General features: G+C 58.9%; 1 protein-coding gene across 1 annotated transcript; it reads left to right on the forward strand.

Moving 5' to 3' along the window:
• Positions 1 to 728: 728 nt before the first annotated feature.
• MRPL4 (mitochondrial ribosomal protein L4) lies at positions 729 to 11715 on the forward strand (the record flags this gene model as incomplete). The annotated part of the gene is given in 12 exon segments (XM_080715514.1): positions 729 to 785; positions 863 to 940; positions 1358 to 1497; positions 2919 to 2970; positions 3217 to 3334; positions 4760 to 4866; positions 4954 to 5063; positions 5133 to 5209; positions 5728 to 5870; positions 5873 to 5924; positions 11324 to 11393; positions 11472 to 11715. Coding segments are annotated over 12 exon segments (1248 nt in total).
• Between the last annotated feature and the right edge of the window lie 600 nt (positions 11716 to 12315).

A 12315-nucleotide genomic window follows, 5' to 3' on the forward strand; every position in this document is an offset into this window, starting at 1 on the left:
TGGAATGCCCCTGGGTTCCAGCCCCAGACCCTCCCCCCCCCAAAAAAAAGAAAAGCCCCTGGGTTCCACCCCTAGTACCACACACTGCAAAAAAATAGGACTGGGGGTGTCGATAGGAGGTAGACTGCCGCTGGGTTCCATCCCCAGACCCGCCAAAAAAAAAAAAAAAAAAAGCCTGGGGGTGTAAGTCAGAGGTGGAACACCACTGGGCACACATACACCATACAACCCGGGCTCAAGCTCCAGTATCCCCCTCCAAACACACACACACAATCCCCAGTAACAAACACACACACCCGGGTTCAAACCACAGTAACACCAAAACTTCTTGGCGCCTAAACGGACGGTGTGGTCCGGCAGGTGTGACCGACACTAAGAGCCCAATGGTTATTGGCTGAATTCTTGTAAATCCCCGCCCCCGGGCGGCAAGCTTCACGCTCATTGGCTGGTCTAGAAGCGATCCGGAAGAGGCCCCCGGGAGCGCGAGGCTTCTAGCCCAGGGGCCGCGTTCCCGGGCCCCGCAGAGGGTCCTTAGTAGGGCCGCAGCGCAGGGGCTGGAGGATAATTCTGGGCCGGAGGCGGGGGCAGCTGGGCGGCGCCGGGCTCCCCTCGCTCGCACACACCCCGCTTTCCCGCGCGGGGCGGCGGCGCATGCGCGACCTCGGCGCCTGCGCGATGTCGCGGCGGTGTGACGTCATCGCGGGGCGCCGACCTCCGAGCCGGCCGCGATGCTGCGGATGGCGCGGGCAGGCGCCGGGGCCGGGCTGCGGCCGGCGCTGCGCAGGGTGAGGCCGGGGGCCGGGGGCCGGGGGCGGGCGGGCACCAAGGTGGGCTCGGCTCTGACTCTCGCCCCCGATGGCAGGCCCTGAGCTCGCTGGCGGGAGAGGCGGCGCGGCCGGCGGAGACCCGGGAGCCCGGGGCCAGTGCGGGTGAGCCCGCGGTCACCTCCAGGCGGGCGGGGACCGGGCGCCTCCGGTGGGTATTTTATTTTTGGGTACAGAGGACGTTCGATCTCCGAGCTGCACCCCCTGCCCTATTTTTTATTCTTTATTTTCAAACAGGGTCTCGCTGAGTTGCAGAGGGCCTCACTACGTCGCTGAGGCTGTCCGCGAACCCCGATCCTCCGGTCTCGGCCTCCCCAGCGCCGGGATGACAAGCGTGCCCACCACGCCCGGCTCTATTTTTTGTTTTGAAACAGCATGTCGCCAGGGTTACTTGCCGAGTCGATCCTCAAACCTGCAACCCTCCTTTCTCAGCGTCCCGAGCACTGGGATGACAGGTCTGCGTCACCGGGCCCGGCTGATCACCGATCCTTAACCCCGATCCCTGACCTCTGATTGCCCCAGGTTCCCAGGAGCCCGTGTTGCGCAAGTGCCAACTCCCGGTACCCGCGTCTCGGCGCCCAGTGCAGGCCTGGGTCGAGTCCCTGCGGGGCTACGAGCTGGAGCGTGTGGGCCTGGCCGAGCTGCACCCCGATGTCTTCGCCACAGCGCCCAGGTGAGCGGGGGCGGCTGGTGAACCAGGTGAGAGCCCCAGCTGAGGAATGGCATGACCTGGGTTCCTTCTCCTGAACCTGTGTCTTCACCTGCCAAAGAAGGATGTTGGTGTACCCTGCTCCAAGGCTGTGTGATGTTGAGGGCAGTAGGGTGACATCCTCAGGGTGTTAGAGATACACAACCCTGGAGCCCGGCTGGCTTAAAAACCATGCCTTAAGCTGGCGATGGTGGTGCACACCTGTAATCGTAGTGCTTGGGAGAAAGAATTACAGGTTCAAGCCGGGCGTGGTGGCGCACGCTTGTAATCCCCGCACTTGGGAGGCTGAGACAGGAGGATGGCGCAGGTTCGAAGCCAGCCTCAGCTACTTAGTGAGGCTCTCAGCAACTTAGTGAGACCCTGTTTCCAAATAAAGTAAAAAATAGGTCTGGGAGTGTAGCCCGGAGGTAGAAAGCCCCTGGATTCCACCCCCAGCACCACCAAAAAAAAAGAATTACAGATTCAGGACCAACCTCAGCAACTCAGTGAGGCTCCTATCAACTTAGTGAGACCTTGTTTTAAAACAGGGGCTGAAGCCGGGCGTGGTGGCAAACGCTTGTAATCCCCGCGCTTGGGAGGCAGAAACAGGAGGATCGCGCAGGTTCGAAGCCAGCCGCGCTGGTTTAGGAGACCCTGTTTCCAAAAATAAAATAGGTCTGGGAGTGTAGCCCGGAGATAGACGGGCTTCCAGGAACCCCAGTACCACCAAAAAAAAAGCAAAAACAAACAAACAGGGGCTGAAGCCGGGCGTGGTGGCGCACGCTTGTAATCCCAGTACTTGGGAGGCAGAGACAGGAGGATCACAGGTTCGAAGCCAGCTTCAGCAGCTTAGTGAGGCTCTCAGCAACTTAATGAGACCCTGTTTCCAAATAGAAAATAGGTCTGGGACTGTAGCCCGGAGGTAGAACGCCTCTGGGTTCCACCCCCAGAACCACCAAAAATAATAAAATAATAAAATAAAATAAAAAATAGAAATAGGGCTGGGGGCATAGCTTGGAGGTAGAATGTCCCTGGATTCAATCTCCAGCACTACACACACACACACCAAAAAATAAAATAAGGGCCGGGCGTGGTGACACAGGCTTGTAATTCCAGTGCTTGGGAGGCTGAGACAGGAGGATCACGGGTTCAAGGCCAGCCTCCGCAGTGGTGAGACTCTCAACAACCTAGCAAGACCCTGTTTCCAAATAAAAATAAAACAGGGCTCGGGGGTGTAGTTCAGAGGTAGAATGCCCCAGGTTCAATCTCCAGTGCCATAAAGATAAAGTGAAAATAAGATATGGTTGGGGTGTAGCTTGGAGACAGAATGCCTCTGGGTCGAATCCCAGTAGTACAGTAAGTAAATAGGCGAGAGGTGGCTTCTCACGCCCCCCCCCTGCTTCCAGGCTGGACGTCCTGCACCAGGTCGCCATCTGGCAGAAGAACTTCAAGAGAATCGTGAGTGTCGTGCGCAGGGGCGTGGCGAGCTGCTCCTGTTCTGAGCCGGGCGGGGCCTTGCCAGAGTGCCGTGGGGCCGGGGGATGAGGCGCTCGGCTGCCCTCCCGCCCTCCAGCGCTCTCCCCCCGAAGTCCCCGTCTCTTTCCTGTGCGGTTCCCCAGCGGCCACCAGCTCCCGCCAGACTCCTTGGCCAGGTGTCCGCAGTGCTACCTGCCCGGCCCTGACCCCCTCTCTCTGTACCCTCAGAGCTACGCCAAGACCAAGACGAGGGCCGAGGTGAGTGGCGGCGGCAGGAAGCCGTGGCCGCAGAAGGGCAGCGGGCGGGCCCGGCACGGCAGCATCCGCTCTCCGCTCTGGCGAGGAGGTGAGTGGGGGGCTGGCCGCTGCACGCACAGCTGCCCACACCTGGCACCGTCCATCTCAGCCCCGTGACCCCAGCTCATCAGCCCACGGAGGCTGTGATCCCACCGGCCCCCCGGAGGAGAGAGGTCCGTCCTGTCCTGCTGGTCCTCTCTCAAAGCCATGGCCACAGCCTGGCAGCGCCTACCTGGATACCCAGTACCTGGGAGGCTGAGACGGAGGGACCGCGGGTTCACAGCCAGCCGCAGCACCTTAGTGAGGCTCTGCAACTGAGCGAGACCGTGTTTCAAAATAAAAGCCCGTGTGGTGGCACACGCTGCAATCGCAGCATCTGGGGGGCTGACACAGGAGGATCGCGGTTTGCAAACGGCCTCAGCTACTTAGGCCCTTTGCAACTCTGTGAGACCCGGGGTTTTTTTTTTTTTTTGCGGGTCTGGGGATAGAACCCAGGGGCATTTGACCTCCAAGCTATATCCCCTGTCCTGTTTTTTATTCTTTATTTTGAAACAGGGTCTCACTAAGTTGCAGAAGGCCTCACTAAGTAGCTGAGGCTGTCCGTGAACTGCAATCCTCCTGTCTCAGCCTCCCAAATGCTGGGATTACAAGCGTGCGCCACCACGCCCGGCTGTGAGGCCCTGTTTTAAAATAAAGAATAAAAAATAGGGCTGGGGGTGCAGCTCAGAGGTAGAATGCCCCTGTTTTCCATCCCCAGTACTGCAAAAAAAATTTTTTTTAAGAAAAAGGGGGGCTTGGGGTGCAGCTCAGAGGAAGAACATCCCTGGGTTTAGTGCCTGGTACCACACACAGAAAGACCATGGCTGCGGCCCTTCCCGCCGGCTGCCTCGCCCTCATGGCACAGTCCTGGCACTTAGAGGACCCTCCTCACCTGCCTGGCTGCCACTGCCGGTGCATGGAGCCAAGCTCCTGCCGGGCCACCCCAGGCCCTGCTGGTACAGACCCCTCGATCCTGCCCCCATGCCCTCTGACTGGACATAGCCGGCTCAGGCTCTGGCTCCTGAGTACCTGGCCACGCCTCCCCGCCTTTCAGGGGTCTGCTTTTCCCAGAAGCCCACCCAGTCATTTTTGGGTGCTACCAGCCCTTTAATGGCACCTGGCACTGCCCTGTCTCCCTCCGTGGTCCAGCCTCTGTCCGCCCTGAGGATGTAGGCGGCGTGGGGGTGGGGTGGTCTGTCATGTCTTCTGCTGCACTTGGGGCTCCCCAGCCCCCGGTGATCCCTGAACGCTCGGCCTGCTCGGTCATGGCGTGTCCTTCCCACCTCGCTGGCCCCACAGCACTGGCCTCCTGGAACTATGGCATCAGGGCCTGTGCTGCGGGCTGCTGTCCTGTGGGTCTGGGAGGTGACCGTCCCAGGCTGTCCCATCACCCTTCCCAGCCAGTGAGGCCCCTCCTCACCGCCTCTTCCTGCAGGGGGCATTGCCCATGGCCCCCGCGGCCCCACCAGCTACTACTACATGCTACCCATGAAGGTGCGCGCACTGGGCCTCAGGGTGGCGCTGACCGTCAAGCTGTCCCAGGTACTGCCCGCACCGCCGGGACCCAGGAATGGCCGGGGGCTGGGGAGCGGGGCCGGGCCCGGGCTCAGGGCTCCGTTACTTCTCCAGGATGACCTGCACATTGTCGACTCCCTGGATCTGCCGACCACAGACCCCCAGTACCTGACAGAGCTGGCCCGCTACCGCCGCTGGGGAGACTCCGTCCTCTTCGTGGACCTGTGAGGCACTGGGCCGGGCGGGGCGGGGACACCTGGGCTCCAGCGAGCCTCACCTGGGCCTCTTGGCAGGACACACGAGCAGACGCCGCAGAACATCGCGGAGGCCACCTCCAGGCTCAAGACTTTCAACCTGATCCCAGCTGTCGGTGAGCCAAGACCTGGGCCACCTCCCGGACCCGCGGGACACGCGCACGCCTGTCCTGCTACGGGGCTCGCGGGCTGGAGCCAGGTGGTGCACACCCATATAGTCCAGGACTTGGGAGGCTGAGGCGGGAGGGGTGCAGGTTTGAGGTCAGCCTTAGCACCTTTGCAAGTCCCAGTACCCAAAGAATAGAGCTGCAGCCCAGCGTGTTGGCGCACGCCTGTAATCGCAATTCCTGGGAGGCCAAGACAGGAGGGTCGCGAGTAGGAGGACAGCGTCAGCGAGCAGTGAGGCCCATCAACCCTAGTGAGACCCAGTTTCTAATAAGAGAATCAGCCGGGCGTGGCGGCGCACGCTGGTCATCCCAGCACTTGGGAGGCCGAGACGGGAGGAGCGCCGTTCACGTCCAGCCTCACCTGGCCAGGCCCTGCTGCCCGCCCTCGGGCTCCCCTTCCCCCTGGGCCCCAGCCTGTGCCTCCGGGCTGTGGGCAGCGCAGGCCCCTGACCGCCCGCCCGCCGCAGGCCTGAACGTGCACAGCATGCTGAAACACCAGAGCCTGGTGCTCACGCTGCCCGCCGCCGCCTTCCTGGAGGACAAGCTGCTGTGGCAGGACGCGCGCTTCACGCCCTTCTACCCCCTGCGCCTGCCCCACAGCGACCTTCCCTGAGCCCGCCTCGCCCGGAAGCAGCTCTGCACGGCCGCCTGGACTCCTGCCCCAGTGCTCTCTTGCTGGGTTTAAAATAAACTTTATGCCGGGCGTGGTGGCACGCGCTTGTCATCCCAGCGCTTGGGAGGCGGAGACAGGAGGATCGCACAGGTTCGAAGCCAGCCTCAGCTACTTAGTGAGGCTCTCGGCAACTTAGTGAGACCCTGTTGCCAAATAAAATATGAAAGTAGGTCTGGGGGTATAGCCTGGAGGTGACGGCCCTGGGCTCCACCCTCAGCACCACAAAAAATAAGTAAATAAATTTATATTTTTCACGCAAGAGTCCAGAACAGCTTGTTGTGTTTTGGAATGAGCCACTTGTCCTGCGGGGCCCCTCCAGCCCTGGCTCCGCTCCCAGCCTCTCCTCAAGGGGCCTCTTGGATGGCGGCCTGGGGCTGATTATGGAAATTGCCAGAATAAACTTACCCAGCGAGTCACCCTGGAACTGGAGCAGGAATGCGGCCCTGCTGGCACGGCGCCCTCCTGAGCGCTGGTGCTGCCCTGAGGGTCGGCTGTGCCGCTGTGGGCAGAGCGCGGCTGCCTTCCGCACGACGGCTCGCCGGCTCGCGTCCCTCCCAGGAAAGCCAATGTGCCCGGGCACATCTGGAATCCCAGTATGTGGAGGCCCAGGCAGGAGGCTCGCCGCAGGTGGGAGGCCAGCCTCAGCAACCTAGTGAGACAGAAAGAAAACGCTCTGGGGGTGGAGCTCTGAGCAGAATGCCAGTCCTGGTGGCACATGCTTGTAATCCTACCATTCTGGAGGCTGAGTTAGGAGGATCGAGGTTCGCAGCCAACCTCAGCTACTTAGGTTCTTTGCAGCTCAGTGAGCCCGTTTCAAAATAAAGAATAAAACTGGGGCTGGGGCACAGCCAGGAGGTAGAGTGCCCCTGGGCTCCGTCCCCAGTGCCACACAAAAAGGGACGGGACGTGGCTCCCAAGTAAAACAGCCATGGCTTCGGTTCCTAGTACCAGACACAAGGAGATCGCGTGTCTAGAAATAAATACTAAGACAGCTGTTGAGCGCCGCCTTCTGCACGGTGCCCGGGCTGTGCCGACGGGCGTGGTGCCCTCCCCACTGCTGGGCCTCCCACCCCGCCCGGGAAACAGCTCTGGAATGCCTTCCTGTTGCTCTTCAGACGAGATCAAATCAAAAGAGGGAGGCGCGCCTGAAATCCAAGTACTTGGGAGAGTGAGATGACCTCAGGTTTGAGGCGAGCCTCAGCATTTTAGCAAGAATTTATTTCCAAATAAATAAAGCCAGGCATGGCGGCGTACACTTGAAATCCCAGTAGTTGGGAAGCTGAGACAGGAGGATTACAGGTTCACGGCCAGCCTCACAACTTAGGCCCTCCAAAATTTAGTGAGACCCTGTTTCAAAATAAAAAAGTAGGCCAGGCATGGTGGTGCACGTTTGTAATCCCCCGCTTGGGAGGCGGAGACAGGAGGCTTGCGCAGGTTCGAAGCCAGCCTCCTGGCTTAAGAGACCCTGTTTCCAAATAAAAAATATAAAATAGGTCTGGGAGTGTAGCCCAAAGGTAGAAGGATTCCATCCCCAGTACCACCAATAAAACTAAATAAATAAATAATAGGAAACTTGGTGTGGTGGCACATGTTTGTAATCCCAGCATGTGGGAGGCTAAAACAGGAGGATTGTGCTTCAAGGACAGCCTCAGCTACTTAGGCCCTTTGCAAGTCAGTGAGACCCTATTTCAAAAATAATAAAAAATAGGGCTGGGGGTGTCACTTGAAGGTAGAATGCCCCTGGGTTCCATCCCCAGTACTGCAAAAAAAAAAAAAAAAAAAAAAAAAAAAAGGCTGGGCTTATAGTTCAGAGGTAGAATGCAGCGGAGTTCAATCCCCAGTATTGGGGGAAAAATATAGGGCTGGAGGTGTAGCTTGGGGGTAGAGCACCCCTGGGTTTAATCCTCAGCGCCACACACATGAAAAGCTATTGAGCCGATACAGATGACACCCATTTGTAATCCCAGTACTTGGGAGACTGAGACAGGAGGATTGTAGATTCATGGCCAGCCTCCACAACCTAGAGAGACCCTGTTTCAAAATAAAAAAATAAAAATAGGGCTGGGGGTGGAGCTCAGAGGTAGGATGCCCCTGGGTTCTATCCCCAGCACCATAAAAGCAAAAAAAATCAGAGCCGGGCGTGGTGGGCCTGCTTGTAATCCCAGCATTTGGGAGGTTGAGACAGAAGGATCGGGGTTCATGGACAGCTTCAGCTACTTAGGCCGTTTGCAACTCAGTGAGACCCTGTTTCCAAATAAGAATAAAAAATAGGGCTGGTGGTGTAGCTCGGAGGTAGGATGCCCCTGGGTTCCATCCTCAGTACTGCAAAAAAAAAAAAAAAAAAAAAATTGCTAGGCCAAACTGTTATCAGCATCCCTGCAGTTGCTATCAGCAGCCCCAGGGGTGCATCAAGACCCAAGAAAAGACCCGATTGTCCTGACACCACACAGCCCAGCCTGGACAGTCACACCCCACAATAAAGTTCTTTTTTTTTTTTTTTTTTTTTTTTTTTTGCAGGTCTGGGGACGGAACCCAGGGGCATTCTACACCCCCAGCCCTATTTGTTATTCTTATTCAGAAACAGGGTCTCATTGAGTCGCAAAGGGCCTCACTACGTAGCTGAGGCTGGCCGCGAACCTGCGATCCTCCCGTCTCAGCCTCCCAGGGACGCGATGCCGAGCGTGCGCCACCCGCCTGGCTCCGCATCAGAACTTTCAGGGAAGTGAGGCCAGCCGCTCCCACGCGGACTGGCACAAGGGATGAGTCAGCTGCCTCGGCCGGGCGCCCTCCGCGAGACACAATGTGTCCAGAATGTGCTTTCAAACAATTGGTACGTGGCCAGGCTTGGCGCGAGCGCCCGCCATCTCAGCTTCTCCGGAGGCCGGGGTAGGAGGATGGAAAGTTAGCGTTAGTCTAACCGTTTAGCCAGACCTCAGCACCTTAACAAGACCCTGTCACAAAATAAGAAGCAGAAGGCCTGGGCCTGCTAGCACACACTGCTACCCCAGCGCTTGGGAGGCCGACACAGGAGGGTGGCAGGTTCATGGACAGCCTCAGCAATTTTTATCTTTTCTTTATTTTTATTTTATTTTATTTTTTTGTGGTACCGGGGTCCCTGGAAACCCTTCTACCTCCAGGCTACACTCCCAGACCTATTTTTATACATTTTTATTTGAAAACAGGGTCTCTTAAGTCAGCGCGGCTGGCTTCAAACCCGTGCCATCCTCCTGTCTCTGCCTCCCAAGCGCGGGGATGACAAGCGTGCGCCACCACGCCCGGCTAGGCTCAGCAATTTAGAGAGGCCCTCTGCAAGTTAGCAAAACCCTGTCAGAAAATGAGAAACAGAAAGAGGGGTAGCTCAGTGGTAAAGAAGCCCTGGGCTCAATCCCTAAAACAGAGAGAGAGAGAGAGAGAAGAAGAAGAAGAAGAAGAAGAAGAAGAAGAAGAAGAAGAAGAAGAAGAAGAAGAAGAAGAAGAAGAAGAAGCAGAAAAAGAAGAGGAGGAGGAGGAGGAGGAGGAGGAGGAGAGGAGGAGGAGGAGGAGGAGGAGGAGGAGAGGAGGAGGAGGAGGAGGAGGAGGAGGAGGAGAAGAGGAGGAGGAGGAGGAGGAGGAGGAGGAGGAGGAGGAGAAGAGGAGGAGGAGGAGGAGGAGGAGGAGGAGGAGGAGGAGGAGAGGAGGAGGAGGAGGAGGAGGAGAAGAGGAGGAGGAGGAGGAGGAGGAGGAGGAGGAGAAGAGGAGGAGGAGGAGGAGGAGGAGGAGGAGGAGGAGGAGAAGAGGAGGAGGAGGAGGAGGAGGAGGAGAAGAAGAGGAGGAGGAGGAGGAGGAGGAGGAGGAGGAGGAGGAGGAGAAGAGGAGGAGGAGGAGGAGGAGGAGGAGGAGGAGAGGAGGAGGAGGAGGAGGAGGAGGAGGAGGAGGAGGAGGAGGAGAAGAAGAGGAGGAGGAGGAGGAGGAGGAGGAGGAGGAGGAGGAGGAGAAGAAGAGGAGGAGGAGGAGGAGGAGGAGGAGGAGGAGGAGAAGAGGAGGAGGAGGAGGAGGAGGAGGAGGAGGAGGAGAGGAGGAGGAGGAGGGAGGAGGAGGAGGAGGAGGAGAAGAAGAGGAGGAGGAGGAGGAGGAGGAGGAGGAGGAGGAGAAGAAGAGGAGGAGGAGGAGGAGGAGGAGGAGGAGGAGGAGGAGAAGAGGAGGAGGAGGAGGAGGAGGAGGAGGAGAAGAGGAGAGGAGGAGGAGGAGGAGGAGGAGGGGAGGAGGAGGAGGAGGAGGAGGAGGAGGAGGAGAAGAAGAGGAGGAGGAGGAGGAGGAGGGGAGGAAGAGGAGGAGGAGGAGGAGGAGGAGAAGAAGAGGAGGAGGAGGAGGAGGAGGAGGAGAAGAGGAGGAGGAGGAGGAGGAGGAGGAGGAGGAGGAGGAGGGAGGAGAGCTGGGCTTGGTGGTGGTGCACACTTGAAATCTCAGAACTTGGGAGGTTGAGACAGGAGGACCACAGGTTCAAAAACAGCCTCAGCAAGTAGTAAGATTCTTATCAACCTAGTAAGATCCTGTTTCAAAATAAAAATTAAAAAATAGGGCTGGGTGTCAGGCATGGTGGCGCACGCGTGTAATCCCAGCATTCGGGAGGCTGACACCGGAGGATCGCGGTTCGCAGCCAGCCTCGGCTACTTAGTGAGGCCCTCTGCATCTCAGTGAGACCCGGTTTTAAAATAAAGAATAAAAAATCGGGCTTTGGTATGCAGTGGGTTCTCTTGGCTGCCTGAGACTGCCCGCCGCGGGGAGGAAGCCTGGCCCTTCCTGGACACTGCAGTAGGCTGATGAGTACCTGTTTCCCAGCCGAGCGAGCGTGGTGGTGCACGCCGGTCATCCCAGCGCTTGGGAGGCTGAGACAGAAGGGTCCCAGGTTTGAAGCCAGCCTTGGCAATTTGGTGAGGCTCTCAGCAACCCAATGAGACCCTGTTTCCAATAAGAAAGAAAATCAGGCTGGGGGTGTAGTTTGGAGGTAGAATGCCTCTGGGTTCAGTTCCCAGTACAAAAAAAAAAAAAAAAAAAAAGAAATATCTATTTCTCAGCTGAGCTTGGTGGCACACCCTTGCCATCCTAGTACTTGGGAGACAGGAGGATCACAGGTTCGAAGCCAGCCTCGGCAATTTAGTAAGACGCTTCGCACCTTAGAACCTGTTTTTTTTTTTTTTTTTTTTTTTTTTGCAGTACTAGGGATGGAACCAAGGAGAGCATTCTACCTCCAGGCTATACCCCCAGCCTTATGTATTTATTTGGCGGTGCTGGGGGTGAAACCCAGGGGCTTTTCTACCTCCGGGCTACACTCCCAGACCTATTTTGGATTTTATTTGGAAACAGGGTCTCCCTAAGTAGCAGGGTGGCAGGGATTTTTCCGCCATCTCCAGCTCGGAAGGTCCAGCTCTGGCCGCGCGGGGGCGCCGGCGGGCCGCGCACCGGGCTGGACCCGCGGACCCGGCGAGCCCGGCCGGAACCGGGCGCAGGACTTTCCCAGACCTCGGGGGTCCCCTGACCGCACCTCGTGACTGTGCCTAGGTCGATCCGGGCCGGGGACCCGGGAGCCCCAGAAAAAAGATCCCCGCGGGAATTCCTCGGGACCGGCCCGGGCAGGGCGCGGGGACGTTTTTGGGGATGGAGAGTGACTCGCAGCCGCGGCGTCGGGGAGGAAGGGCCCGCGCATCCTCCCGACCTCTCCCTTCCCCTTCTGCGGCGCGACCTCCTCGGCCCCTCGCTGGTCGCCATGGCAACGCCGCCAGCATCCCACAACAGGAAGCGGTAGCCTGGACGCGAGTCTCAGGGTCACACGCGCAGCTCGCCCAGGTGCGGGTCCCTCCCCGCGCCAGCTCGGGGCTGGGCTGCCTCAGTTTCCCCGCCGCCCGCGAGCGTTCCCGCGCCCCCGGTCCTCTCCGTCGTCCAGGTCTGCGCCGTCGCCTCAGTTTCCCTGCGGGACCTGGAGCGGGGCGGGGGCTCCACCGTCAGAGCCACGCGCTTCCTTCCTTTTTCTGGGAGCCCCGTGGACGCCCCCAGGATCCAGGCCGAAAGGGGAAGCCAGGCGGCGGGGGAGGGCGCGACCTCAGACCCGGGCGGGAGCCGGGAGGCGTCTGGACCTGCTGGGCCGGCGTCTGCGGGGCGGGGGCGAGCCCCAGGGGGAGGCGCCATTAGGTGGAGAGGGGCCCCCGAAGGGATCCCGGGGCCGGCCGGGGTGGCGCACGATTGCACTCCGAGGCTGAGACCGGAGGATCGCAGTTGGAGCCCAGCCTCAGCTACTTAGTGAGGCCCTCTGCAACTCAGTGCGACCCCGTTTCAAAAGAAAGAATAAAAAATAGGGCTGGGGGTGCAGCTCGGAGGTAGAATGTCCTTGGGTTCCATCCCCAGTACC

The sequence above is a fragment of the Muscardinus avellanarius genome, assembly GCF_963383645.1.
Source record: "Muscardinus avellanarius genome assembly, chromosome: 18".
Classification (NCBI taxonomy): Eukaryota; Metazoa; Chordata; class Mammalia; order Rodentia; family Gliridae; genus Muscardinus; species Muscardinus avellanarius.